This window comes from Natator depressus, chromosome 4 (genome assembly GCF_965152275.1).
Source record: "Natator depressus isolate rNatDep1 chromosome 4, rNatDep2.hap1, whole genome shotgun sequence".
NCBI classification, from domain to species: Eukaryota; Metazoa; Chordata; order Testudines; family Cheloniidae; genus Natator; species Natator depressus.
In genome coordinates this window covers 17,749,702-17,777,433 of record NC_134237.1, presented here as the reverse complement: position 1 = coordinate 17,777,433, position 27,732 = coordinate 17,749,702, and the positions used below count along the sequence as shown (strand labels likewise).

Below are 27,732 nucleotides of genomic sequence, written 5' to 3'. Positions count from 1 at the left end.
CTAGTTTCAGGGGGCTATGTGGTAAGTCTAGCCAGGAATTGTCTGTGTGTACATGACCAGATCAGCTTGCTGGTTTAGAATCAGGCTTGGAAAGATTTGCCTTTCTTTGGAATTTCAGCTGTTTCTGAGCTTAATTGTGTTGAATTTTTCTGTAACAAAGGAAATTACCCAAACCACTCATTTAATCAAAATATGACTGTGAAAATCAAGACTCAGAATCATACATTTTGTCATTGTTCAGCTTTCCGAGATGCTTAAGTCTTTGCTAGAGCCACTAACATGCTTAATGGCCTTCCAGCAGCATTTTAATTAAAAATGTTTAACTTGGTCTCCAAGGTAGTGAGGAAGCTTTTTTGGATGGAAGGGAGAATGGATCACCACCATTTGTCTATTTAATACAGAAATTTTGAGCTGTATTACATGCAGAGTGGTTCAGCTAAATAGGTTAGATTAGGTGGTTTAAAAGTTTCCTATAAGCAGAGAGCACCTCATGGTACTGGAGGTTGAGGAGAGTAGGTTTTTTGTCTATCCATAATTATTATGAGTAGATCTGGGTCAGTCAGTACAGTTAAAATAAGAGTTCCTTCCTTGAATTTTTGAAAAATGGGGGAGTTTCCTCCCTTTAGAGCGTCTACCTCTATGAATACCAGAAGCAGTTAGAGGGTTTAAACTGCACCAGTTAGGTGTGTGGTCCAGAAGTCCTCTCTATCATGGACAGGCAAGAATAGATTAATGGATTTTAAGGCCAAAAGGGACTGTTGTTATGATCAAGTCTGACCTCCTGCATAACACAGCTCACCCACTAACTTCTGCATCAGGCGCATAACCTCTGTTTCAGCTACAGCATATCTTTTAGAGAGACCTCTAGTTTTTACTTGGAGAATGGAGAATTCACCATGTCCCTAAGAAAGTGCATAGCTGCAAAATTTCAGTGGGTGGGGATGGGAGAGGAGAAGGTTACACCAGGACCTTCCCTGGCCACTCAAGTTTGCTGCCTGAGCATAGAAAACAAACCACCAAGTCTGTTTCACTTCTCCATTTTATTCTTACTCTATCATACCGAATCCTGTGGGCTGAATCTGCAGTAACTCCCATTTGATGCTCAGCTACAAATTGTGGGACAAAAAAGGTTCAAAAAGAAACATCAGCCTTGCAAAATTGTCATGAAAGATGGCTAACCTAGGCCCAAGCCCTCCCCCTGACACGGCTGTTACACGTGATCGTTGACTCACCCTGAGTGAGTGGGTAAGTAGAATTTTGCAGGGCTGGCTGAGGGAGCGGTGAGGTAGAAGATAGCTATGCAAACTGCAACCGTAGGGATGTTTTGGTGTGGGCTTCCATAGTCACAGCTGGTGTGTGTTTTGTGCAAGCCAGAAGGTCACTTGGTACTTTCTGCTGGAGGAGAACTGTGTTTTAAAAATAAAAAAATAGAATGTTGTGCTGGTGGTTAGAGGATCTTATCCATCTCAGAGTCTGAAGTATCAGCGATGACGCAAACTCCAATGCTTTAACCAGAACGATGTAGTGACCATGCTGCTTTTACTTTGCGTTATACTAGCACCTACATATTTCCTACCAAGTCTGGGACCCATTGTGCTAAGCATTAAAAGATATGCCTGACCCCAATTGCTTACAGTCTAGACAGACAATGAGTGGTAAGGGAAACCAAAGCACAGAGAAATGAAATAACCTGCCCAAACTCACACGGCAGGGTAGTGGCAGCACTGGGAATAGAACACAGGTCTCCCAGTCCTGGTTCAGTGCTCTTTCCACTACACTTGTTTCCCAAATGGTGGGTTGCGGGAAGGGTCTAGGTGTGGGTCACCTCACTCCTTACCCTGCACTCCTACTTCCACAGGGCTTGGGCATCAGGCAGAGGGAGCAGTGTATCCAATACTGTAATGTTTTTATGAAGTTAATACAAAATCAGTATTGCCATTGCACAGTTACTGGATTTAAAACATAGCAAATAGTAGTTAAATACACACAGTACATATGTAATAGTGGTCCCCATAAAAGATTAAATGCAGCTGGTAGGTCACATGAGTAAAAAGTTTGAGAACCCCTGCAGTCGATCACGCTGTCCTTCTGCCTCTTGATCAGACCAATAACAGTGTGATTAGTCATTCCCTGCTCTTCATTAAGGGCCCAGTCCTATGAGGTATTGAAGGATCTTCAGATCTTCTGATTACATATGCCAGCCAATTATCTGTCATTCAAATGTATAGACCCCCGAATGCTCAAATTGTGAAGTTGGAGCATTCATATGCAACTTGTAAAGGTTATTTGGTGTTGACAATGTGTGAATTAAATTAGTTAAAAAAACAGTGTTTTGTTGTGCACATGTTCAATACCCTGTAGATGAAGGGAGGATGGCCAGCTGGCATCTGGGGCAGTGTTAAGATAATTTGGGGGGCTCTTTTGAAAAGTGCAACCTTGACCGTTTTCTGGGTTTCTAATTCTTGTTTTGGGGGGGGGGGGAACCTAATAAATCCGAGCTATGCCTACAATCTGAGTTTCACCTTGCCAAAGCTTTCTGTGCAGGAATACAGTACAATACACAGCCAGCTACTAAACTGTAAAATAGGGCAGTATGTTGTAATACAGTTCAATGTGACTCAGTTAATGCTGTGTGTCACTGGAATTTCCTGACTTTCATGGGTTGAAAATCTTCACTCTTTTAAGTTCCTTAATATACAGGCGTTTTTCTGGCTTTGCATGGTACTTTTTCAGTTTACAAGAAACAGAACTAGCTGTGGTCAGAATTGTCCACTTCGTTTCCCTGGATAAGTCTGCACTTCCTCTTGGTGCTATTTAATTTCCTAGACTGTTTTATCTTTACCTCACACTAGTTTTAAGAAACAGAGTTGATTGTAATGGCCACACAACCACTAGCGTGAAATGCTTAGACTATGCAATATCATGATTACCCCTTCCAAGAAACTAAATACCTCTCATACAGTTGTGGGTTCCTCTGGGGCAGGGGTGGCCATCCTGCGGCTCCTTGTATAGTCACCGACTCTGGGGCTGGAGCTACAGGTGCCAACTTTCCAATGTGCCAAGGGGTGCTCACTGCTCAACCCCTGGCTCTGCCCTAGGCCTGCCCCCACTCCACCCCTTCCCACCCCCTCCCCTGAGCCTGCAGTGCCCTCGCTTCCCCGTCTCCCTCCCTTCCCCCCCCCCCCCCCAGCCTCCTGCATGCCACAGAACACAGATGATCAGTGGGGCTGCCGGTGGGCAGGAGGCACTGGGAGCAGGGGGAGGAGCTGATGTACGGGCTGCTGACATATTACTGTGGCTCTTTGGCAATGTACATTGGTAAATTCTGGCTCCTCCTCAGGCTCAGGTTGGCCACCCTTGCTCTGGGGAAATGAGAAGAGGAGAACAGAGAATGGGATTGGGATGAAGGCACATAGGAGGTCTAATCCTGGTTGACATTGATGCCTGTAACCTTGGGCAAATCACATACTCTCTGCCTTCCTTTTTTTCATCTAGAAAAAAGGGCTAGTACCCTCAGACCCGTCTCCCAGTTTTGAACATTAAGAAGTTTGCAAAGCGAGTTGAAAATGACAAGTACAGTAAATTGTTATAATGAGCCCTAGTGCTCCGGTCGGGCAGCCTTTTTGCTTATCTTCAGCATCAAGGTTTTGTGGGCTACTAAAGATACAATGGAGTCTAGGACTTGCATAGCCAAAGTCCACCACGTTTGGATTCAGTGTGCAATCCGACAATCACTCAGCTCAAAAGCTGGAAGGTAAATAGTGTGACTAGGTGAGGTAGGGAAATATAGAGAACAATGCTGGCAAAAGTACAAAGAATCTCTGCTTAGAGTTGTGTGAGCACTTCCACAGCAAGGCAAAGGGTAGATCTGGAAACAAACACTGACGGGCCATAACTAAACTCAAATACAGTAGTTGCCTCTTCTGTACCTGTACTAATGACTTTACTTTTGTGTTTGCTGTAATAATTGTCCTGTACTTCACTGAATCCTTAAGCAGTTGATTCATTCATAAGGTTGGGTAACCCTTACCACATTCCAATCAACTACTAGAATGTGAATTACTCTGGCAGCTATTCAACACAGGGTGTCTCCCTCCTGCCCTGCCCAGTGTATCCATACAACATTAATGGGCTCCCTGCCGTTGGAACCATAGTATTAACCCAAGGACCAGCAAAGACTGGAGAGCCATTAACGATCTTCTTATGCTGGGAGAGCAATGGATTTGACCCAGGCTGTCAACACACGTGGGTTAGTTTGCTCTGGTGGGTCTTGCTCCCTTGCTGAACTGCAGTGGGGAGGTGGCTGACTAGGAACATGTGAAGGCTTGTGCCAGCCCGAGGCCTGCAGTTTCCCTGCCTTTGCTCCAAGAAGTGTTGAATTCCTGCAGTGCAGGGGCGGGTGCGAACTAAGGCTTATTTCAAAAGGCCTCTGGCTCAAGAACTTCGTTTTAAGATGGGAAGAGGCCTGGATTCCCCAGGGCAGCACATCTTCCTAGCCGTCCTCTGCATCCCGCACCATGGTCCCGGGCATTTTCAGAACAGCCTGTGGGGAACCAGGAGCCCGGATCAATCCCTTGTGCAAGCCACATCGGCTCGGCGGGGCGGGGCGGGGGTCAGAGAGCCGCTTATGCCACGAGAGCGCTGCCCCCGGGGGCCAGGCCCAGGCTGGAGAGCGTGAGCCCCGGGGGGACGGGGCACAGCCCGCCCGCAGAGCGCCACGTGGGGCTGCCTCGGCTCCGCCCGGCCGCCGCGCACGTGCGCCAGGGGGCGGGCTGGGGGCCGCCCCGCGGGCCGGGAGCGGCGAGCTGCGCCGGGCGGGCGGCAGCGGCGGGCGGGACCGGCGGGGCGAGGATGCTGCTGTGGCGGCTGCTCTGGCTGCTGCTGGCCGGGGAGGCGGCGGCGGCCGGCCCGGCGGTGCTGAGCGCCGAGCTGCGCGGCGAGCCGGCGCGGGAGGTGAGCCCGGCTTTCCTCTCCCTCACCATCGATGCCAACCTGGCCGCGGACCCCAGGTTCGTCCCCGTCCTGGGGTAAGTGACCGCCCCCCTCCCCGCTGCCTCCCGGAGAGGAGCAGCGATTTCCTCCCCCCGGGTAGAAAGACGGGGCCAGCTAGGGGCGGGAGCGGCTGTGACCCCCCCCCCCCCCCACACGTCTGCAGCCGCCAGTCCGGCGAGGTCAGAGGGGAGCTAGAGTCCGTCCTCTCCCCTCCCCCGGTCCAAACGGTCCTGCCAGTCCCAGGGTGGGTGCGCCCATTACATATACACACGCGCCCCAGCCAGGTGCCCAGGGGACCCTGCCGGCTCTCTGCGGCCCAGCCCCCTGCCTTACCCTGTGGTAGCCCCCGTCTGTGCTTTGCTTTCTCTCCCCGGGCGCGGGACAGCCTGGGGCCAGCTACCGCCCAGCTCCGTCTAAGCAAGCACCTTTATTCGTAAGGGAATAACATTCCAGAGGAAGCGTGTGAAAACCAGCCGAGGTTCCTACCCACCTGCTAGAAGCTTAGCCGAGGTCACTTAGCCGACCTGTGGGGCCCTACTAGCCCAAAGTCTTTCCAGCCCTTCCGCAAGGCTCGGAGGTACCCTGGGACAGAAAATCCTGTCCATTTGCTGAATGAAAAAGAGACAAAGGCCCTATGTCAGTTCAGGCTCCGCTCTTTATACTAAACTCTTTAGTAGACCCTAATGGGGTCTTCTGGGCCAGCACATCTAAACTGCAGTTTTATAGCCTCACAGCCTGAGCCCCATGAGCCTGAGTCAGCTGTCCTGGGCCAGTCATGGGTGTGTTGCAATGTAGACGTACCCATTGGCAGGAACACAGGGTGGAGGGCGTTCACAGGACAGCTGCCCATGCTGTACTTGTTTTGAGGATAAACAAGGTGCTTTGTCCTGCAGGGCTGTAAATCCAACAGCTTTTGGAGTTACAGCACGTTTTCATCAGCACAAAATCCCACAGGATTTTTTTAAACTGAATTAAAGAGAGCAGGAAAACTGAGCGGAGAAAAAGGTAGGGCTGAGGTACACTGACAGGAGAACAGTACAGCTACCAAGGGTCGGATGAGGGCCAAACACCACAACACAGAGGAAGCAGAGTCCAATGATCGAGGGGCTCCTGAACTCACAGCCTGCTAGCTCCTCCACCGAGCAGGGTCATGAAGTGAGCTGACGTCCCACTCCTGGTGCAGCTTTGGACTCTCCTCCCACTTATGTCTTTTGCTTCAAGTGGAGTGAAACAAGTGGAGGAGGCTCTGTCACTGCCCGAGGCTGAATCTGCACCTGCTGGAAAATGCAGTCCTCCAGCTCAGCAACCCAGCCCTTCTAGGGAAATACACCAAATAAACCAACCCATGTTTAATCTTCACCAGAGTTTTTCCTCTCTCCTGTTTTCCTTCTGCTCTCATTCTCCATGTCGCTCCTGCCCCCCTCTCCCACTTTCACTCCTCCTGCGTCCACAAATCTTTTCTTTTTTTACCACCTGTCTTTTTTCTGTCCCTTTTATCTCTCGCCTTGCTTTTTGACTTCCTCTTTCCTGCAGCTGCTTTCATCCTCCTTGTCTCATTTCTGTTCTCTACATCCCCTTACTCTTAGTCCCCATTCTTTTGTTTCTCTTTTTCTCCCCCTCACGCTGCCTCTCATCTTTTTTTTTTTTTTCCTGGCCCCTCTGTTGCATTTTCCTTTGCTCGGTCTCAGTTTTACCTTCATCTCACAGGGGTGTTGAGGATTAATGTGTTAATATTTGACTTGCTAAGCACTTTCTTCTCTCACGGCTTGGGCCTTGCCATCTTTTGGGATCCCTCCTGTTGCTCGGCCACTGGAGATGGTCTCCCATGATGTGGGAGTCTTCCTTCTAGTTAGCCGCAAAGAAAGTCTGCCCTTCTCTTCCACTGCCTGAGCTCTGGGAATAAGAGCCTGGAGCCACTTGCTCAGGCAGTCATCCTTTTTCTACTGACAGTGCACCCAGCAGCAAGGGGGTGGGGGAGGGAAGGGAAGGTATCTTCAACCTGCCTCAGAGATGGGGAAATAATTCCCCAGCCCATGGCCTAGTACACTTCTAACCTCTCTGACATTCAACAGCAAAGTGAAAGTGGAATGAACGACAAACGTCTAATCAGAGAGTTCATGATTCAGGCTCTGCCACAAAGAGGAAGTAATTGGTGTCTGATAAGCTCCTGCACAGTTGTTCCATAACAGATAACATCGGTGAAGCACAACATTGTTGTCTCTGCCGCAAGGTCAGACTGAAGAGTGGCAATCTTGTCTCCTCCTTTGCAGTGGCTGGGCTCAAGGAACCTGTTCCCTGCACGTTACTCCAGCTGAGAACTTGTGCAATCTGTGTGTATTTGTGTAGACCAGTTTAATTTAAATAGGTTTTTTCATCTGTTGAGTTAAATTGATGCTAGCCCCTGTGTGGACTCTGTTTTTGGTTTAAGAGTGACTGGCTTCAGTGTTGCTTAGGTCAACTAGGAATCAAAATTTAAAAGTAATTTTAAGTTAAACCAGTGCCCAACTTTCTTATGTAGGTAAGGCCCTGGTGTACTCCAAACTGCTGGTTACAATGCTTCCTCATTTCAGAAAAAGAGAAGTAGGGGCAGAACAAATGAAATTCCCCCAGCATTCAAACATGACATTAAAGTGCTGTCATCCTTTCCAATTGTTGGAATTTTTGGAGAGGGAAGGTGGGGAAAACTACAACAAAACATAGGAAAAAATCCTTCATTTGCAAAGGATACTCCCAGTCATATCATTGACCATTTTCATCAAAAGTGAGGACTTTCCGTGGAGAGCAGCTGCCTGACCTACAAAATCATTGATGACTTAGTCAGAAATCTGCTAACCCTATGATCTAATGGCAGCCCTGCTATATGATGCAGGGGTTGCTGTATGTATCTGGGAGTGCTGGAGGAAACACACTCAACCCATGGGTGTAAAAGGAGGCAAAGAGTGACATATGGTTAAGGGGAGGTATAAAGAGAGGAAAGGGAGGGGAATTCCTGCAATCTCTACACCCCCTGAGGCCACAGGCTGCAAAATTTGCATCTGGATCTGAATGTTTCTGATGATCAGACCCATCTCTACAACTAATTATGGTCAGCTTGACTGTGATGAAGATGTTTGTTCCATTTCTCAATACTCCCTTCTCCAGCTCTCCCAAACTGCGCACTTTAGCAAGAGGTTTGTCTCCAGGCTTCTTGAGATTTGGTGGCACCAGAACCGACTTCCTGATCTTCAATCCAGAGAAGGATTCAACTTTAGAAGAGAGAGACTTTTGGGAACCACAGGTGAATCAAGGTAAAACTGATGGCAACATGTTAACCATGAAAATGTCTTTGATTTAAATTAATTAAAATGTGCTTTAAAGCATGCTACAGATACAGTAAATACAGGGAAAAGCATTCCAGTCCATGCTTACTTGTCAGTAGACTCGCCTGAAGTTGACAGGCATGTCCCATGTCCTGCAGGGCTATCTCCTAGCTGCTGGGAGAGGAAAGCACAGGTGAGTGGAGCCTGCCCTAGAGCTACCACTAAGTGAAGCCTCCAACTTAGTGGGTCAGGGCTGTTTAGAAGATTCTTCTCTACATAGGTCTTTAGAAGCATCTTCCCTCCTACCCCTGTTCTGTTCTGTCTCTTCTCTTACCACCGCCCCAGTACTTAACAGTCTGCAGTCTCCCTTTCCCCATCAGCTGTTTCCTTGGGTTTCTTTACATTATGAGCTCTTGCAGGGCCTATTTGTGTGAAGAAAGCCTAGCGCGTTCTGACTGGTACCAGAGTACAAAAAACAAATGATGACAATTGAGATGCAGGGTGGAAAACCGGTTACTTTACAGGCAGAATCCCCACCTAACAGTTGGGAAATCTACCTTTCTACTGGGTTGCTGTTCCATACGATGTCATCAGAACAGTGTTCCCAGCCTCTGCTTTCACCAATAGGAGCTAGAAAATTGCAGCTATATCTTGAAAATAAAGCACTAACGGAAAAAAACAATTAGGTGGAAGAGAGGAGATTATTCTGCTTTATTTTCTTGGGGGAATTTGCAAAAACACTCGTCTTTGGCCTATTTCTGATCCCATTGAAGACAATGGTTTTCTTCTTTCTTAGGGCAACTTGAAAAGCAACATTTAAAGATCAATGTCCAGGTTTGTCATCCACTCTGTCAGCTTCCAGTGACATGGAATGAACCAAGGCTGTCCCTCTGGAGAAGGCTCTTAGGGGGCAGCAACTCACTAGATGTTCCAAGGTTTACTCCCAATTAAGGGGAGCAGAGTTAGGACAACATTGATTGCTCTAGAAAATCCCACCCTTATATTTAAATAGCCTGTATACATTTTTTTTTTTAAATAAAATATCCCACACTTTGCTTCTAGACAGATGGCTTGCGTATGCCAAGTTTTAGCATCTGATGAATTTCACTGAGAATTTATAAAGTTGGGTTCGCTGATGAAAAGCCTTGAAAAAGCAATCTGTACAGTGTTACTAGTGGATGTTGTTAAATTGAAATGTTCCCTGTACTTTGTCCTGCTCTCTTGCAGTGTTTATGAATGTACATCCTCCTCAGTTTACTGTCTGACAGTGTCGGTGTGTGGTTTATGGGTTCAGTCATTTTAAAAAAAAATATTGCCTGAAGAACAAACTTAACATTTCCAGAACTTCTGCCAAAGCCTTTTCCTCACCGCTCTTATAATGAGATCAGCAGTTCTCGCTGCATCAACCAGGAAATGGGTTTTTCCTGTTTTGTACAATGAGAGCTGTTGACTTTGCCATCTTCCTGCACTGTGGTTCTTTATTCAAATGGCACAGTGTCTGTCTAGTTGCTTTGCATACAAGATTTAAAGACATTAGCATGATAACTCAGAGAACTGTCTCCAGCAATAACCAAACAATGTATCAAATTATAGCCACCCATAATCCAAATTCATCATATTCCAACACAGTCGGTCGGTCCCCACTCTAAATGTTTTAAAGATAAAATGTGCTTTGCACATATTAAACTGCTTTCCTGTAATGGGAATACTTTTGTTAGAACTGGCAAAGATGTTAAAACCAGTAGAAACACAGTGAGTGCTGTCACTGTAAATGCTAAGTATTTTTAGCTGTTGATAAGACACCTGGCTTTATTTGATTGTAGAGGGCAAAAATATCAACCCAATCATTCTTCTTTCTAACATTTAATGTACTGAACTGGGCAGGAGGATTCAGCCTACAGAAATGCATGAATGAGCGGCTCTGTACAAACTTAACTATGTTTCTTTATGTGGAATACAATCCTCCATTTATTGTAACCTAAGCACAATACTATGAAAAGTTTATTATTGTGACATGTTGTGGGTTTATTTGGCCTGCAGGTATTTGTGGAGTAAGATCCATTCCTACTGCTGTGGAGGAGCTACTGCTATCTCAGTGGCCCATCCAGGAGAAGATACTCCTTAAGGAACAGTACAGGAAAAAATACAAAAACACCACCATTACAAGTAAGATATTTGTGACAATACCTGTTAATTGGAAGGTCACTCTTGTGCTGTGACTTGCAACTGTGATGTTGCAAACCTATTTGAGTTCTAGGGCAAAATTTTCAAAAGATAAGTCCCATATTCAAAAGAGACTTTGACCATTGGGCTCCTAAATGTCTTTGAAAGTTTACATAGACAAGGTGGGTGAGGTAATACCTTTCATTGGACCAACTTCTGTTGGTGAGAGAGACGAGCTTTTGAGCCACTCGGAGCTCTCCTTCAGGTCTGGAGCTCTATGTAAGCTTGAAAGCTTCTCTCTTTCACCAACAGAGGTGGTCCAATAAAAGGTATTACCTCACCCACCTTGTCTCTAGTATCCTGGGACCAATGTGGCTACAACAACTTTGAAAGTTTGCCACTGGGGTCTGTTTTCTGATTTAGTATTTTGTCAGTTGCAATGGGAGTTGAGAGGATGCTCAGCATCTTACAGGATAAGGTCTTGAGATTGTAAGATTGGTGGGGCTGTAAGTGCTACGTACATCGTCAGCACTAATAGAACAAATATGAAGCCTACTCATTGTGATGATTATTTGTTTTAAGTCAATTGGTACTTCAGAACTTTGAAGAGAATAATTCATTTTCCCCCCTCCTTTCTTCTTACAGGAAGTACAGTGGACATTCTGTATAGCTTTGCAAAGTGTTCAAAGCTGGATCTGATCTTTGGTCTTAATGCCTTACTTCGAAAAGGTGGCTTGCAGTGGGATAGTTCAAATGCTCAGTTGCTCTTGGATTATTGTGCTTCCCAACATTACAACATGTCTTGGGAACTTGGGAATGGTAAGTGCAGAGCATGACAGGGGTGTGTGTTTGTGTGTGTGTGTTAGTGTTAGGGTAGTCATAGTAGATATTATGCTGAGAGGTACTGGTGACTACATCGATCACAAATCTCTGAGATTGGATGTGAGCTCACCCAGCATTTAACACAAGGAAGAGTTAATCAGAAGCCCCCTTCACCCAAGACACAGAGAGGTTGTGAACCTTCCTGGGAGTCTGGACTGAGGCCATATCTACACTACAAAATTAAGTCAACCTAGCTTACATCAGCATACAGCCGCTGCAGTAATTACATTGCGTGTGTGTGTCTGTGCTTTGCTCCTTGTGTCAGAGGTGCACGTCCTCACCGGGAACATTTGTATCGATTTTACTGTCAGGGTAGGGCATTGTGCAATGACTCCTGAAAGTCACTAACAGTCGACATGAGCAATGCAGTGTCTACACTGACACTGCGTCGACCTAACTACGTTGACCTTGCCTGTATGTCGCTCGTGGAGGTAGAGTTAAGATGGCGTAGCGGGGCAGTTACATCGGCAGGAGCAAAATTTAAGTGTAGGTGCTTCCATAGTTAGGTCAACATAAGATGTCTTGGGTCGACCTAACTCTGTAGTGTAGACCGGACCCGAGTGGGCAGAATGCTTTTGCTGAGTATTTGGATACGGGGGTGTGTTTGAGGGAAGAGGGAATACACAGAAACTGAGGACAGAACAGAGAGGGAGGCAGAGGCAAAAAGCAAGAAAACCAAGCTATAGCCAGTGAGCATAGTGTGACCCTAGAGAGAGGGCTTTTGAGTCTGTTGGGTAAAGAGGCCTGGGGCTGTAAGCTAAGACATTGCTCCTTTTGTTCTTGGTTTCTCCTGCATTTGGTGAAGCAGGACTTTGTATGTTCCTTGTAAATAAACAAGATTGCATCAAAGAAAATACCCCACACTCACCAATTACTGCTCACAACTGGACCATCCTCAGGACCCCAAACCTTGAGTAGCTGCTTGGATCAAAAAGGGGCCACAGTATTTTGTACATTCCACTGCTGCAAAATTGGGGAAAACTCTTGGCTGCAGAAACCCTGTCAAACAATGGCAGATTTTTGTGCCTGCATCTCACACTGTTTTGCGAACTGATCCATAAAGCTGGAATTTTAATAGTTGTCAGATTGTTCCACAACTAGAGATGGGATGAATCACAATTTTGGGATATCCAGGTAACACTTTGTGGCAGTTGGAGCCCTAGAGATCCATAATGATACTGGCCACTGTTGGAGACAGGATACTGGGCTAGATAGACCATTGGTCTGACCCAGGATGGCAGCTCTTATCCTGAACATCAATAACTGCAATCCATTAGGGAGCCACGGTGGGAGAAAGCAAATTACAGGGAGCAGTTCTGGGGTCAGGAAAGGCAGGGTGTCAACAACAGTGACCAAGGGGCACTGGCTAAGTGGGAGGGGATTTCTGGTAATGCAGTAGAGGGAAAGAGCATTTGTATACCGATTTTGGGAATGGGTTGGCTAGCAGTAGGCTATACTAGGCAGGAGCAGGAGAAGAGACTCTGGATTCAGGTGACAAGAGGGAGACAAGTAGTGGAACACAGCAAAAGAAGTCTCTAATAACAGGATAGGGGGAGGTTCTCTGGGGCTGAGAAAAGAGGCGTAGCAGGCCAGGAAATGGGAGAGAGCAAGGTGAGACTGGAAATATTTCCTACCACATAGCATTGGCCATTAATTTCTACAATGAAAAATTTTCAGGAACAGCTCTGTTTGATACAAATCCAAATAAGGGCATATTTTATGGGGGAAATGGGTGAGATCTTAATCATGACTAAGAGAAGCAGTGGAAGACTTACTGCTTGAATTGTTTTAAATCAATTCACTGTTTGTAAAGTGCTTTGGCATCCTCAAATGAAAGGTGCTACAGAGGTGCAAAATATCATCATCGTTACTTATTCAAACTAATTTGGACAGAGGTCTGGAAAACATACTATATGGAACAATCCTTCCCTGGGAGGGCCTCCTGTAGGTGTAATAGTCTCTCCCGTCTCTTTTTTCATAGCTTATCGACTGCCCAATTGTGTAGTTAACTTTCTGTAAGTTGGTTGGTTGTTACCGCTGTGCACATTTTGAATGAGTCATATGTTTGTTCTGGTGCGCTACTGACGAGCAGTCTGTGTGTATATGTTTGTTTTTTTCAGAGCCGAACAGTTTCAGGAAGAAGTCTGGCATCTATATTGATGGTTCCCAACTAGGGCAAGACTTTATTCATCTGTATCACCTTCTGAGAAAGTACAGCAGTTACAAGAATTCAAAACTTTATGGCCCTGATGTTGGTCAACCACGGAAAAATACTCAGAAGTTGTTGAAGAGGTAGCAAAGCAGAAACCTGCCATCACAGGCTTGATAGGAGAAGACAATATGCTGAGCATAGAATGCAGATGTGTATGGGAGGGAGGACTGAGAATTTAAGGGGTCTGATGATTCCATAGTTAGACCATGCCTAAGGTGTTAGGATACCGAAAAATTAGATTTGATTGAGAATGAATTCTGTTTTAGTTTTATGGAAAACTAGAGCCAACAACTGTCTGCCTGTCAGAGTCTGATTGAAATCATAACTGCATTGCCAGAGAGTAAGGGCTAAATCCCAGCTGGTGTAAATTGGGTCAGTTCTGCTGATGTAAATGGAGCTACTCTGGTTTATGGCAGAAGCTCTGGCCTTAAAGGGGTGGCAGAAACTCACTAACCCACACATCTTTCAGTCAGCACCAGAAAAGTGAGTCCCCACCTTTCAGCAATGATTTAATAAGAAATGCTGTGTCAGTCTCTTACCACTTTATTATTCATTATTTTTGCAAAATATTTTTCAGTACATCTAGTGTACTGTGAAATATTACCAGAAATAAGTGGCATAAATTGAGTATAATACATACAACAAATTTTAGAAACAAACTCAAGGGAAGGAGGAAGGTAGGGCAGGGTATTATGAATATTTTTTTAAATTTACATTAGGGTGTCTAAAACACATGAAGCATCAGTGAGATTGCAGCATTTGATATAATGGAAAGCTGGTGCTTTAGGTTTTTATACATCTGTCTGATACCAATCAAAAAGCCCCAAATCCACTTCTGCTTTTGTCACTAAATCCTGTTTAAATAAAAGTTTTAACTAGTGTCTTGCATGTGAGAATCTCAAAGTACTGCACAAACATTAAATAACCCTCAACAGTCCACTGGTGTAGGTAAATGCTACTAACCCCATTTTATAGATGAGGCAAACCGAGGCCCAGAAAGGCTCAAGCTCACTCAGCTAGTCATTCTCAGAGGCAGGATTAGTTTTCTGCAACTCTGTTTTGTGCTCATAGCCTCACAAAATAATGGAGTTCTTTTTGTTTGTTGACAGCTTCCTGAAATCAGGAGGGAAAGTAATTGATTCTGTTACCTGGCATCAGTAAGTATTAAGTATCTATTCAGTTGCTATAGTATTAATAGATACAGATTTTTGTGAAACCTTATTGATTTTAAATACCGTGATGGCGAAAGTAGAAAAACGTCACTTGAAACAGCAGTTCAGCACACACCCACTCACTGTGGAACTCTGTCCCCGTCGAGTGGTGGGTAGGACACAGAGAGAGGTGGATGAATTTGCATACAAAGTGGGGTCTTAGCTCATGCAGTAGAGCCACAAGCTCCTAGAAACAAAAGTCCCAGGTTCAGTCCCCACTGCCAGTTACTCACCTGGCAGCGTGATGTTACACCAACCCTGTGTGGTGTTACACCTATCTTGCTTTTAATAAAAAGAACAACAAAAGAAATCTTGTAGGGCCCTAGCTTGCAACCCAACCGAACATGGGTGGGGGTGGGGGGTGTTTCATGGTAGTAAGCAGGTTTTGCAGGATCAGACCTTAAAGACTGAGTAGTCTAAAGGTCCTCATATTTCAGAATGATTCAGCAATACAGCATATTGCAGCAATGTTATTCTGCAAGTCTCTTGGCTTTGCATGTGAGAAGGGAGGGTGGAATGTAGTTGGAGGTGAAATATTAGGGCTAAAATGCCAGTGAAGGATTTAATTGGCAGCATTTGTAAACACAGATTGTGACTTTTTTTCTTAATTTTTATAAGCTTTGCTTGATAGGTGTTTGATGAGGATTCTCTATGGTACCAGACTTTTGACAATTTCCTGTATGGAAATTTTGTGTGTCTTTTCAAAATGCCAGTCTATTTCTTCTCCTTCCCACCACGCTGATGTATCCCATGACTCCTCCAATGCATGGAGTTTCCCCCATGATTTTACCTCTCCTTTCCCTGTTCTGAATAAACAGTATATATCAAGAGAAGAGATTTTTAAAGTGTTAGGATTGTCGAACAGGCCTCTTGGCACACCAGTTTTACTATCCAGTCCCCATATCACTGACGATCAATGGCTGTGCAGCTCCAATAGAGGTGGAAAGATGTAGTGGCATTCCTGAGCATTTTATAATCTAAGGATAGCCAAGAGTCTACTCACTGTGGCTGTGCACAGAGCTCCATGTGATTACTAAGCCTATGTGAGCAATGATCACAAGAGAGATCCTTCCATCCCGTTAACAGGGAGCCAAGAAGTCATAGCAGGTACATTTTTCAAAGCAATGCCGGGAGTTAAGCAGGTTTTCTGACCAGGAAAGGGTGGTGTTCCAACAGACAAGGTCTCGTGGGCTTTTGCGTATGTAGCATTTCGACAGGCACAGCCGATGGCATATGCAGACTGAGCAGCAGCCCAGGTTGTCTCAAAGCTCCACAAACGCTACAGAACTTGTAACAGAATAGACTTTCCGACTGGGAGGTGAACGGGGCTTTGCTGGCATAAAGGAGGAGGAAGAGAGAGTCTTACTCATCTTTGATTAGTAATTTGCACTTTCTAGCTAATATTTCACTCTAAACAGCACAAGGAACTGTCCCAGATGAAACAGCCATGTCAGAAACGAGAGTAATGCCACAGGGTAGCTAATTATGCAAATTGCTTAACAACTGAAAGTGGAGCGTTAGGGATGGATGCTGTTCATTGTAAAAACACCATTTGCAATTCAAGGAAGTTTATCTGTTGCCCCAGTGGAAACATGATCCAGCTGCCCCTTGGCTGCCACACAGGCTTTGGCTAGTAGAGATAATAAGTCTGAAGGAGAGGAAAGGGGAGAGCCATATCCCTGAGGATAAGACCCATGTGGTCTACCTGAGTTTGAGTGCCCTGGGGTGCCAAAGGATGCTCCTGTCCAGCTGTTGCTGGGGCTCTGGAGAGCAGGGCCAGCTCCAGGCACCAGCGTTCCAAGCAGGTGCTTGGGGGGGGCAGCTAGAAAGGGGTGGCAGTCCATGTCCCGCGGCAGCGGTAATTTGGCGGCAGCTCCTCTCTCCCGCCGGCCATGGGGAGGTCTGTCATTAGAGACAGTGAGACCTAGTGACCAAGTCAAATTGGCCTGCCCTACCTTGCCACAAAAGGAGCACATATTAGCTTATCGCTTCACTGTCCTCATGGTCATCAACCATTTTAAACATCCCGGTAGATAGGAGATCTGTGCTGGAACTGAGCCATATTCTCTGTTGCACCAGTTTGCCTCATTAAAGTCAGTCGTGCTGTGTGAGTGCGACTAAGAATTCAGGTTTCAGAGTAGCAGCCGTGTTAGTCTGTATCCACAAAAAGAACAGGAGGACTTGTGGCACCTTAGAGACTAACCAATTTGTTAGAGCATAAGCTTTCGTGAGCTACAGCTCACTCCATCAGATGCAGTACATGGTGCCACAAGTACTCCTTTTTATTTTACTGAGAATTCAGCCCACTCAGAGAGAAACTAGTCTAGAGAAAATTCTGGAAACCATCACCAAGAGCACAAACTAATGCCACCAATGTAGTGTGTAAATAGGGATGGTAACAGGAGTGTTAAGCAACATGGGTTGGTGCTTTACATTCTGCATTTTTCTTCATTCCTTGTGCCTGTTCAAGTTTAGTGTAAACAAAACCCCTTCAGGTTGAAGACTAACTTTTTCCACTCTGAGAATTACCCACGCAATTACCATTAATACAACTTCAGCTGCATGGTTAAATTCCCATTCACGTTTGACAATGTGCCTCTGATAGTCTTAACTCTCCTTGGGACCCAACCCAGTGCGCAAATCATAGAAATATTATCTGAATTGCCAGTTCCCATGTATGTGTTCTAGTGATGTTGACATATGGGCAAAGCTTTATAAAATAGGACCCTAATTTAGGAAAGCACTTAAGAACGTGCATAACTTTAAGCATGTTCTTAGGTCTCCTTGTCACCAATGGGACTTAAACACATGCTTAAGTGCTTTCCTGAATAGATTTCAGAGTAACAGCCGTGTTAGTCTGTATTCGCAAAAAGAAAAGGAGGACTTGTGGCACCTTAGAGACTAACCAATTTATGAAAGCTCATGCTCAAATAAATTGGTTAGTCTCTAAGGTGCCACAAGTCCTCCTTTTCTTTTTTCTGAATAGAGACGCTTTCCTGACTCTGGGTCTATATTGTTCAAGATCCCAGGTCTCTATCATATAATATTATAGAGCTGTAATGTATTTTTAAAATGTAATACACTTCAAAAAAACCTTTTTGATTAAGGTTTGTAAAATAAAGAAACTAATTAATACAACTCTATATAAATGAACCCCTAAGTTAATTAGATAGACAAATAATATTTCACTATATGCAAAAAGTCTGCCTTAATAATAGAGCCAGCAACTAAGGTAGAAAAGTGATTTTGATACAGAACTCATCTACAGTTGGGAGTGTTGCTGGAATATTTTAGGACATTCAGGTTCCGTGTGAATGGGGAGAAGTAATTTGTAAGAGAGGCAGTGTAACCTTGGCTGCGTCATTTATTTTTGCTTGCTTGGGGTGTCTCTTAACTTTTCAGTTACTACGTAAATGGACGAAGCGCTACCAGAGAGGATTTCTTGAGCCCTGAAGTGCTGGAAACCTTTATTACAGCAGTAAAAGATGTTCTTCAGGTACAATGTTATGTTAAATCGTCTGTGCACTCTGCTACCACGGTGATGGGCATATAAGAACCAGAATAGAAATTGTTGGCTAACGATACAGCTAAAGACTCTCAATGTTTAGATGCCGTATTCATTGTAAATAATATAACAAATATCAAAAATGCCAACAACATTTGATCTCGAGGCCTTGGTATCTACTAAGCATAAGATTGAACATATTATAAACCATGAAAATGAATTTATAGTTATTTGTTCGTGCCATCATAGCCCCAGAGATGACATTTATGGCCAGATTCTGTCACCTTACTTGCACGAAGTAGTACCTTATTCCCAGAGTACTCCTGCTGATTTCAACAGGACTACTTACATAGTAAGATACTGTGTGTGAGTAAGGGTTGCAGAGTCTGGTCCTGATTAATTTAGATTTGGGAATCTATTATTTAATATATGTGAGTTTAAAAAAAAACACGTTATTTCTTTCCCCTACTCCTGTTAATCAGAAATCTTATGGAGCCTTGCCTCGTTAAATATGGTCATATTAGGAGGCCCTGAAAGTCATATGATCTCTCTAGAGATCAGTTCTAAAGCACATAATTGTGACTATTTATTTAGGCACAGCCATGTATGTACTTACTTTCCTCTCTTTATCCTAATGACACAACACTCTCTAGATTGTTGATGGAACTGTACCTGGTAAAAAGGTGTGGTTAGGAGAAACAAGTTCAGCCTATGGAGGTGGAGCTCCCAGACTGTCTAATACCTACGTTGCCGGCTTTATGTAAGTAGAGCAACATGTATTCAAAGTTACTGGTACTCGTTTTTTTTCTGTAGGGCTCTGGGTTTTTCAGGAACTCCTTCAGTTAAATGACCACCATTAAATGCCCAGCATGTCCGCAACATTTCCCTGTCTGAGTAGGACTGGCTTTCTTTGGAGCCCCATAATACTTCTGCATGCAGACCTGAGGTGGTCACTCTCATGCAAGTTAGTCCCCAGGAACAGAGAAAATTGATCCCAAAACATTCCCTGTGTGAGGGATCTAGCCAAAGACATGTTTTTATGTTAACTGCTGGCCAGGAAAATGTTTGCTTAACTTTTAACACTGTATAGAAAGGGTGGCTAAAATAAGTGTGGCCTATAGACCATAGTGCAGGGGTTCTCAAACTGGGGGTTGGGACCCCTCAGGGGGTCACAAGGTTATTACATGGGGGCTCGCGAGCTGTCAGCCTCCACTCCAAACCCCACTTTGCCTCCAGCGTTTATAATGGTGTTAAATATATTAAAAAGTGTTTTTTATTTATAAGGGGGGGGTCACACTCAGAGGCTTGCTATGTGGAAGGGGTCACCAGTACAAAAGTTTGAGAACCACTGCTGTGGTGCAACCATCGTAGCATTCTTTTGGGTCATTGCTTCATGGGTAAGTTTGGAGGTGTGGCCCAGCGAAACTACAGGTCTCCGCATACTAACACAGATCATACTGGGAAAAAAGTTCTGGTATTGTCCCTAGCTTCATCCATAGCTGGCGCTCCCTCCACTTGTGATGCCAAAATGAGATGCGACTAACAGAGCAGATCTTCACCACATGTTTGTCTGTATTTCTTTTTTGGCCCTCAGTGAAATAACTCACCACACGGATGTTTAAATTGTTGCCGCTGGATTTCAATGTTAACGGTTCATTGAAATGAAAGGACAGTGTTTACGCTTTTCTCAGAAGTTTAATTTCAGTCAGTCTGCAGACTCAGGCAGACATAACTGCATTGGTTCACGTATGGTTCACGTTTTAGCAACCAAAAAATCTAGAGAATTATTTTTACGGAGGAAAGTCAAAAGCTAGAGCACAAGATGACCTCTTCACGTGAGGCTCCATCTGAACCTTATTGCTTCTGCTCAGGACAAAATCACATGCTGAGCCTTTTAATGTCCACAGGCGGCCGCCTCTCTTTACCCAAGACAAAGATGGTGACAAGAGAGTTTAAGGAAACAGCACAGTAGAATCAGACAGCTCGTCAGATGGAATGTGAAATGGATTTTCAGAGAGGCGCCTGTCATTTCTGTACTTTGACTTAGTTTCATGGGTTTTTTGTGCTTAGCATTATCATTTTATTTTAATTCTCGTTTCATGTACAAGGCAGCAGAGATGGCATTAACAGTTGAGATCAGCAGTTTTTTCCCCTGTTTATTTTGGGGATGTTTGTATTACCATTTTTCTTTTTTTGTCTCCTGTTCTCTGGCAGGTGGTTGGACAAATTAGGACTGTCAGCCAGAATGGGTATTGATGTGGTGATGAGACAAGTGTTCTATGGAGCAGGAACCTATCACCTGGTGGATGCAAATTTTGAACCTTTGCCTGTGAGTATACAATAGCATTGCCTTAATAATAATCATACATACCGTATATATTTGTATTCTGGTTAAACGTGAGGTGGAAAGAGATGCCAGCTATTTTTACCTCCCTTAAAGAGACTCACATGTAGGTTCCTGTCACGTACCAGTGTACAATCCAGACTAATGAGCAGGTGTGTCACCCCTGCCCTGCAGCCTTGGGTGCCTTACAATGCCTTGCTTAAGTAGCTCCCACCTGGGCCACTCACAACCAGCCTTCTAGCATGCAAGCCACACCCTGAGTGTCTGTATGTAACTGTAGCTTGCCAGCCACACTTGGGTTACACTCTGGCTCTCACTAGCCTTGGTTATGCTGTAAGGTGACCCCAGCACAACCCCATCCCAGATTTCCCCCCAGAAATGTATGTCCTGCACTGCCCAGCCCTCTCCTCGACAGTACAAATTATATTAAGTTGGTTGTTCATTTAAGAGAATAATATGCACGCAACTTGTCACCCCAAGTGGAGTTACCCAGCCACTTCAATTTAAACACACTGGATTAGATAAACCAATAAAACAAGTTTATTAACTACAAAGAGAGAAATTTTAAGTGAGTACAAGTAATAAGGCATAAAAGTCAGAAATGGTTACAAGAAAAATAAAGATAAGACTAACACCTAATTTAACTACCTATATCAGATTAAAGCAACGTTTGAAGAAACATTGCCTACCGCAATCTTACTGACCAAACTGTGGGATGGGAACCCTCCCCCCAGAGTCCAACGATTGCTTCCTTTGTCCCTTCAGGTACAGTGAATGTGATGAGCAGGGAAAGAGAGTGGTGCCTTGGGGTCTTTGTCCCTCCTTTTTATAGTTTCAGTCCGTCTCTTGAAAAACATTTCCAGCTGAGCACTAGGAGACAGAATCTATGTGGAGGGATGTTCCCTGCTGGCTTTTTCTCACCTGATTGAGCTTCCTTTGTTTCCCTTCCTGCTTGATGACTCTGTTTACTACTTAAATGCAAATTAAGCAGAGCACACATTCCTTTGTTTAGGACAGACCTGTTTGCCAAGCTCTGTTTGGGTAGGGCTGTGGAACATGTGTTAATAACATCATAGAGGGAACTCCCACACATATTTTATCAGGACTATACTGACCAGCAAATTGTGAGTTTTCAAATGATACCTTACAAGGCATGCCTTGTACAGAATTGATCACAGTGGCATGTAGGTGTGATCACAGGGTTACATTCTCTCACAGTATCCCTGTATCTAAAATCAATTAAGTTCTGAATATGGATCACATGCAGTCTAAGAACACAATAGCTAAAGAAAAATAAGGGAAAAATTATGTGCTTGAGCAGCAGAGATGGACCTAAGCCACAATGTTCTATCTAGATACAAACTTACCCAAGTCTTCTGAGGAGTCCACGCTTTAGTTTGGGGTTTTCTCTAAAGAGTGGTAAATGATTTTCAGGTGTTAATGATTTGAGATGTTTCAACTTAGTTATTTATGTTATGAGCTAATAGCATAAGAATGTTATTTTTAAGAACAAAGCTGTTAGTCCTAATTGTTGAGATAAAAAAGCAACAGAAACGAATACACTTTTTCATTTCCTTATAACATAAGGAGCCAGATTTATTTGGAGTAACTATAAAGGTTCTACTCTTTCTATGAGCGTAGAACTCTCATTAGTGCTAATGGCAATTATACATGGATGTGGGGAGGAGTAACCGTTCCCATCCTTCTTTCCTACCTTCCCCACACTTAATCTGCTTCCAAGTTGTGGCTGCTACAAATTTGTGAAAAGAGGGCTTATAATGGAAACTGGTGTATATAACTATGGTGCTGTTTTATGCATCCTGCTCATTGTAAGATGTCCCCATGGGACAGGGCTGTGGGGGGATTTAAGAGTTAGTATTCTTTCTGGTTTTCTTTAATCTAGAGTAGATAGTGGGAAATGTATACGACTATAAATAAAACCAGTTCTCTGGGTTTGCTGGTGAATCACTCATCTGAAAATTTAGATCTTTTTCTATATAGCAGCCTTTATTCTGTAGGGCAAATACCTTTCAGGATCCAGAGGAAATTTAAAAATAAAGAGAGCTTCTATAATGGGCTCCTTTTGGAACCAGTCAGACTTCACATGGTCCTCATAAATATGGTTATGGGGAAAGAAACGAGTCTGCTAAAATTGAACTTGTCTTTTCCCCATGTGTTTCCCAAGCCATATTTACCAAGCTTATCTAAAGTCCATGTTTCTCCTGATGTTAGAACTACAGAGCTATTCTAGCAGAAAGAGAGTTGCAGTGTATTCTATCTCCTCTTAAAAAAACCAACCAAGTTAGAAAAAGGGACAGTGCAGCAATATAAAGACATGGGGCCCTGATCCTGCTCTCTCAGCATTTTTGCATTAAGATAATTACAGTGACTTCAGTGGAGTTACTCCTGACTCTCTCAGTTGAACGAGTTCAGAATCAATCCCGAGTTCAGAATCAATCCCCTGATGTTTATAAAACCGCTTTATTGGAGAAGAGTTAGCAGTTCAAAGGGTCAAGTTAAACAGGGCACAGTTAGAGCTAATTGAGGGTCCATACCAGTGAAGTACTGAGGGCAGCTCAACTCCTGTTGATTTCAGTTGAAGGTTAGGACACTCGGCACTCTGCAGAAGGTGCTTATCATCGTGCAGGATCAAGACCTGCATCTCCCACTTGAAGGACTCCTGTATCCACCTATGAAGACAGGAGAGCAAAATAGCTCTAACTATACCTTCTACACTCAGCAAAGCGGAAACAGGATTTTTCTTTGTCACATTATTTGTTGTGAACTTGAACAAATTTGATATGAAAGACATTGCAAAAGAGAGCAGAAAAGCTCTCTTAATTAAACAAAAAAGTCCCTCACCATATACTGCGTTCGCTCTAAGCTGCACGAGCAGATGCAGTTACCGGGTTTTTAGTCATTCTATGTCATCAGCATGTTAGAGTATTCACACTCCCAACAACCTGAGGGTGGCAGCAGAGTGAATGTACAATGAGAACATACAGTGTAAGTGACGAACGTGGCTTGCCAAGTTCTTCAATTTAATGGAGGGCGGGTGGTATGGCCACTGCAGACTGTGAGCCCAGCGTGGCTCCATATCCAGCACTGGATGGTGGATCTAGTGGTTTTAGGAGTCTGCACTTAGGTATTAAAAATGAGAGGCTGCAGCCTGCCCTGATACATGCATACTGGATGTAGCCCTCAAGCTCCTGGCTCGTTATCATTTGGACCTTGTATTCTAGTGTCTGAGTGTAATTTGCCTCTTATCTAGAATACCTTGTTTGCCATATGGAAAAATGTTTTGTTTTATATGCAACACAGGATTATTGGCTTTCTCTGCTGTACAAAAAACTGGTCGGTACCAAGGTACTGAAAGTTGGCCTGAAAGGAGCAGATCCGAAGAGGCTTCGAGTGTACCTTCATTGCACGAATAACCACAAGTAAGCATTTTAACACAACATCCAGGAACAAATGAATACAGTAAAAACAGAGGCCCTAATGCACAATGAGCCCATTGTAACCAATGGAAACATTCTGACAGGCTAAACGGGGCTTTGGATCAGGCCCTGCAATTGATCGGCCATTACACAGTGTAACACGTAGAATGGGGAGGGGAGTTCTAGAAAAACATTCAGGAGTCTCTTATGAAACTTTCAACAACTAGGTCCATAAGAATTGCTGTAGTGAATTATATGAGAAGGTATAGATGATGGTGTGGTTAAAGCCCTGGGCTGGAACTCGGGAAATCTGAGTTTTATTCTTTGCTCTGCTCCAGACATTCTGTGTGACTTTGGGAAGTCACCAAATCGCACTGTGCCTCAGTTTCCCATCTGTAAAATAGGGATATTTCCTTTTTTCCCCCCCGCACCCTTTTGGTCTATCTTGCCTGTTCAATCTGTAAACTCTCTGGGGCAGGGACTGCTTCTGTGTGTGTGTGTGTGTGTGTGTGTGTGTGTGTGTGTACAGTGCCTAGCACAATGGGGCCCTTATTTCAGCTGGTACTTTTAGGTGCTACTGTACTACAAAAATATCACCACCATTGGGTCCATCCACTCCAATATCCTGCCTCTGGAAGGAGTTACCCTCCATAGAACTAATTCTAAGGAAATGAGAACAGTATACTTGCAGGTGCAACCTTTTACGTCATCTCCTTGTCCTCCATGTTGCTCCCTTAGTGGCTAAGGCACTGGGGCTATTGGTGTAGACATAGCTGCAGATTCAGCAGCCCATCCCCAGTGTCTCCCTGTATTCTGGGACACGGTGAGCAGTTCATCTCTCTTGGTGCGCTGAGGGCACAGACACACACATGGAGTTTGGCCATTTATCCTCTCCCTGGGCAGAGGAACCACACTTGTTCTGGTGAAGAGGGAATGTGATCTGCCCAATTGTGAATACAACTCCTTTCAAATACTATAATTTATTTTTAATATGTGACTGTTAATGTGCTTTTCTTCTTCCCTTTCAGCCCAATGTACAAAGAAGGGGATGTTACTCTGTTTCTTTTAAACCTCTATAATGTCACCAAACATGTGCAGTTGCCCCATAACTTATCTAATAAGCATATAGATGAATACCTTTTATTACCTCATGGGGAACAGGACATACTTTCCAGGTGAGAATACATTTTCTTTTATTGTAAATTGTACCCTCACTATCATGTAGATGAGCTATAAAAACAGGTCTCTATTTTCAATTTTTTAGGATTAAAAACTAGTTACTTTTATGTTTTACTTTTTCGTAAGTGCTTACTTATAAAATTTGGTCTCCTAACACTAGGCACTGTTGATAAATGTTATTGATATGATAGCTCAGCAGACATGTAATGACTATTATTGATGATCCGTTTCTGCATTTAATATGGAACACGGGAGTGATGGAACATCACAAAAATGTATGAATCAAAAGGCTGCCTGTATCCAGGTTCAATATTTTAGGTTTGATTCTAATCTCAGAATGGTTTTGAACACAGGTTTATCTGTGATGATTTCAGAGCAGCTACTCTTAATTTACACTGGTTTTAGTAAGATTAGAATCAGGCCCTCTGTATTTAACAGCGACAATTAATATCGCTAACACATAAAAATGGTAAGGATCTGCCTCCTTAGATTCTAAGGTCACTGTGATCATCTGGTCTGAGTGCACCTCTTTGGGTGTCAGTGGTGCATTAACAGTTTCAAGAGAAACAGAAGCTTATCTGTGCTTTTCAGAGTACATTCTCCACCCAACTTGTGATTGTGAACAGTTCAACAACAAAAAACTTTTACTTTTCAGTTTTCATTAAAGTTACCCCACATAAGTGTGTGTGTATATATCATGTACATAAATACATGTAGCTTGCAGGCAGCTTAATACATCTAGTAAACATGCTGCCAGTATCCTGTACACTTGTCAGTCTGTAAAGATGGGGGTGGAAGTGGTTTAACTACCTTAAAGCAAATCTGCCTTAATGTCAGCACTTTCCTTCTTTCTTCCAGTCACACCAAGTGAGCTTTGTGTTAGATGGTCCACAAAACATAACTAACCCAACAACCTCTCTCCATGCAGGTCTGTTCAGTTGAACGGTCATGTCTTAAGGATGGTGGACAACAAAACATTGCCAGCACTTACTAAGAAACCCCTCCATCCTGGGAGTGCTCTTGGCCTTCCAGCCTTTTCATATGGATTTTATGTAATAAAAAATGCAAAAGCTATTGCTTGCATTTAAATGTTGAACACATCCTCACAGGACGGTTGCAGGTGCATAGTGGCTAAAACTCAAGTTTGATACTAGAGGGTCACATTTTTGTAGCAAGCATTAACTCTGGCAAACTTGCTGCAAATCTGCTGGAGTGGCAGCAAAAGCTGGGGGAAGAGAGGGCATAAATGCGTATTGTATACTGTGTATATGAACCATATTGATGTAAACCTGCAAGAACATTTTTCCCCACGTTTTGGGAAGGTTGTTTCCTTCCTCTCTTGGGCCCCCAGTGGTCCATTTAGCAGCAAGTTCTTCTCTACTCAGCACACTTCTGTCACAGGAGCTGATTACATTGTGTCTGCAGATCTGCCAGCCAAAGACTTAGATATTCCCTCATCTTCTAGGTTATATAAATTTAAGCACAATTGTTATAGCGGCCTCTTTTCCTGAGAGCAGATGAGGTTCATGAGGGCTCTTTTAAAATGTATCCCCCCAGTGTTTTTACTCGCACTGTTCCTTTAATGCCCACAGATGATGGGAGAGCAGGAGACTATCATGCGAAAGCTGCCAATAGTTACTGCAGGTAATGAGCGTCTGACTTTTTTGTGCATTAAGGGATGTCCAAAGCCCAGCTGCAGTATTCAACTGTTCGTTATCTTGGGGGTAAGGGATGGAGAAAACAAGCAAAAGGAAGACTAAGAAAGGAAGGATTATCTAAATGGAAGGAGGGAAACAGAGTGAGGGGAAAAAAAGCTTAAGGCTTGTCTACGCTTACAAGTGCAGCGGTGCCACTGTAGTGCTTAGTGAAGACAATACCTCCTGTGTCAACAAGAGAGCTTCTCCCATTGACGTAGGTACTCATCTCCCCAAGAAACACTCCTGTAGACACAGTGCTGTCTCCAGGGGGAGTTAGGTCAGTATAACTGCATCACTCAGGGGTGTGAATTTTCACTCTGATAAAACTTTTTCTCTCTGCTTTACTGATTTTTCAGGATAACTATGTTCTCCTTTTAACCTGCTTCCCTGGCTCACGAATGTTATCAGTTTGGGAAGAAGTTACCTCTAAACAACTTCACTGAGCATATTCACAGTTCCTCGTGAAGTCCCCTGATATCACTACCAAGGGCCTGAATTATGATCAGGCTGGATAGTTTCACTAACTGTATACATATGAGGAAGGGAGGGCACAGAGGGTCTGACTCAAAGCCCACTGAAGTCCAAGATAAAACTTCACTGGGCTTTGGATCATACTCAGAATAACTAACGTGGCTGTAGGAGACAGCTGATTTCTCCCAGTCAGAAATGTGAGCCCTCTCCAAGTCTATAAAACTCAGGAGATCTCTTAAGATTCTTTGGACCAGCAGAGGTAAATGACAGCTGGAGTCCTCTTCTCTTGGCAGTCTTTCAAAGCCATTTTCCTTCTCTTAAACTTACTGCATTCTTCCTA

The 27,732-nt window shown here is 44.0% G+C and overlaps 1 protein-coding gene across 1 annotated transcript; it reads left to right on the top strand.

Annotated features, from left to right (window-relative positions):
- Positions 1 to 4,851: 4,851 nt before the first annotated feature.
- HPSE (heparanase) lies at positions 4,852 to 27,732 on the top strand. Its single transcript, XM_074949962.1, has 12 exons — positions 4,852 to 5,027; positions 8,134 to 8,279; positions 10,332 to 10,457; positions 11,100 to 11,273; positions 13,457 to 13,628; positions 14,658 to 14,705; positions 18,162 to 18,255; positions 18,918 to 19,024; positions 20,479 to 20,593; positions 23,930 to 24,048; positions 25,074 to 25,220; positions 26,153 to 27,732. Exons 1-12 carry the CDS (start codon positions 4,852 to 4,854, stop codon positions 26,310 to 26,312), a joined length of 1,584 nt encoding a protein of 527 aa, XP_074806063.1. The 3' UTR covers positions 26,313 to 27,732.

Excerpts from the sequence above, each read along its gene's own strand:
- HPSE (XM_074949962.1), top strand. The coding sequence starts at position 4,852 with ATGCTGCTGTGGCGGCTGCTCTGGCTGCTGCTGGCCGGGGAGGCGGCG. Across the intron at positions 18,256-18,917 it reads CAGTAAAAGATGTTCTTCAG|ATTGTTGATGGAACTGTACC; the intron begins GTACAATGTTAT and ends AACACTCTCTAG. Across the intron at positions 19,025-20,478 it reads ACCTACGTTGCCGGCTTTAT|GTGGTTGGACAAATTAGGAC; the intron begins GTAAGTAGAGCA and ends GTTCTCTGGCAG.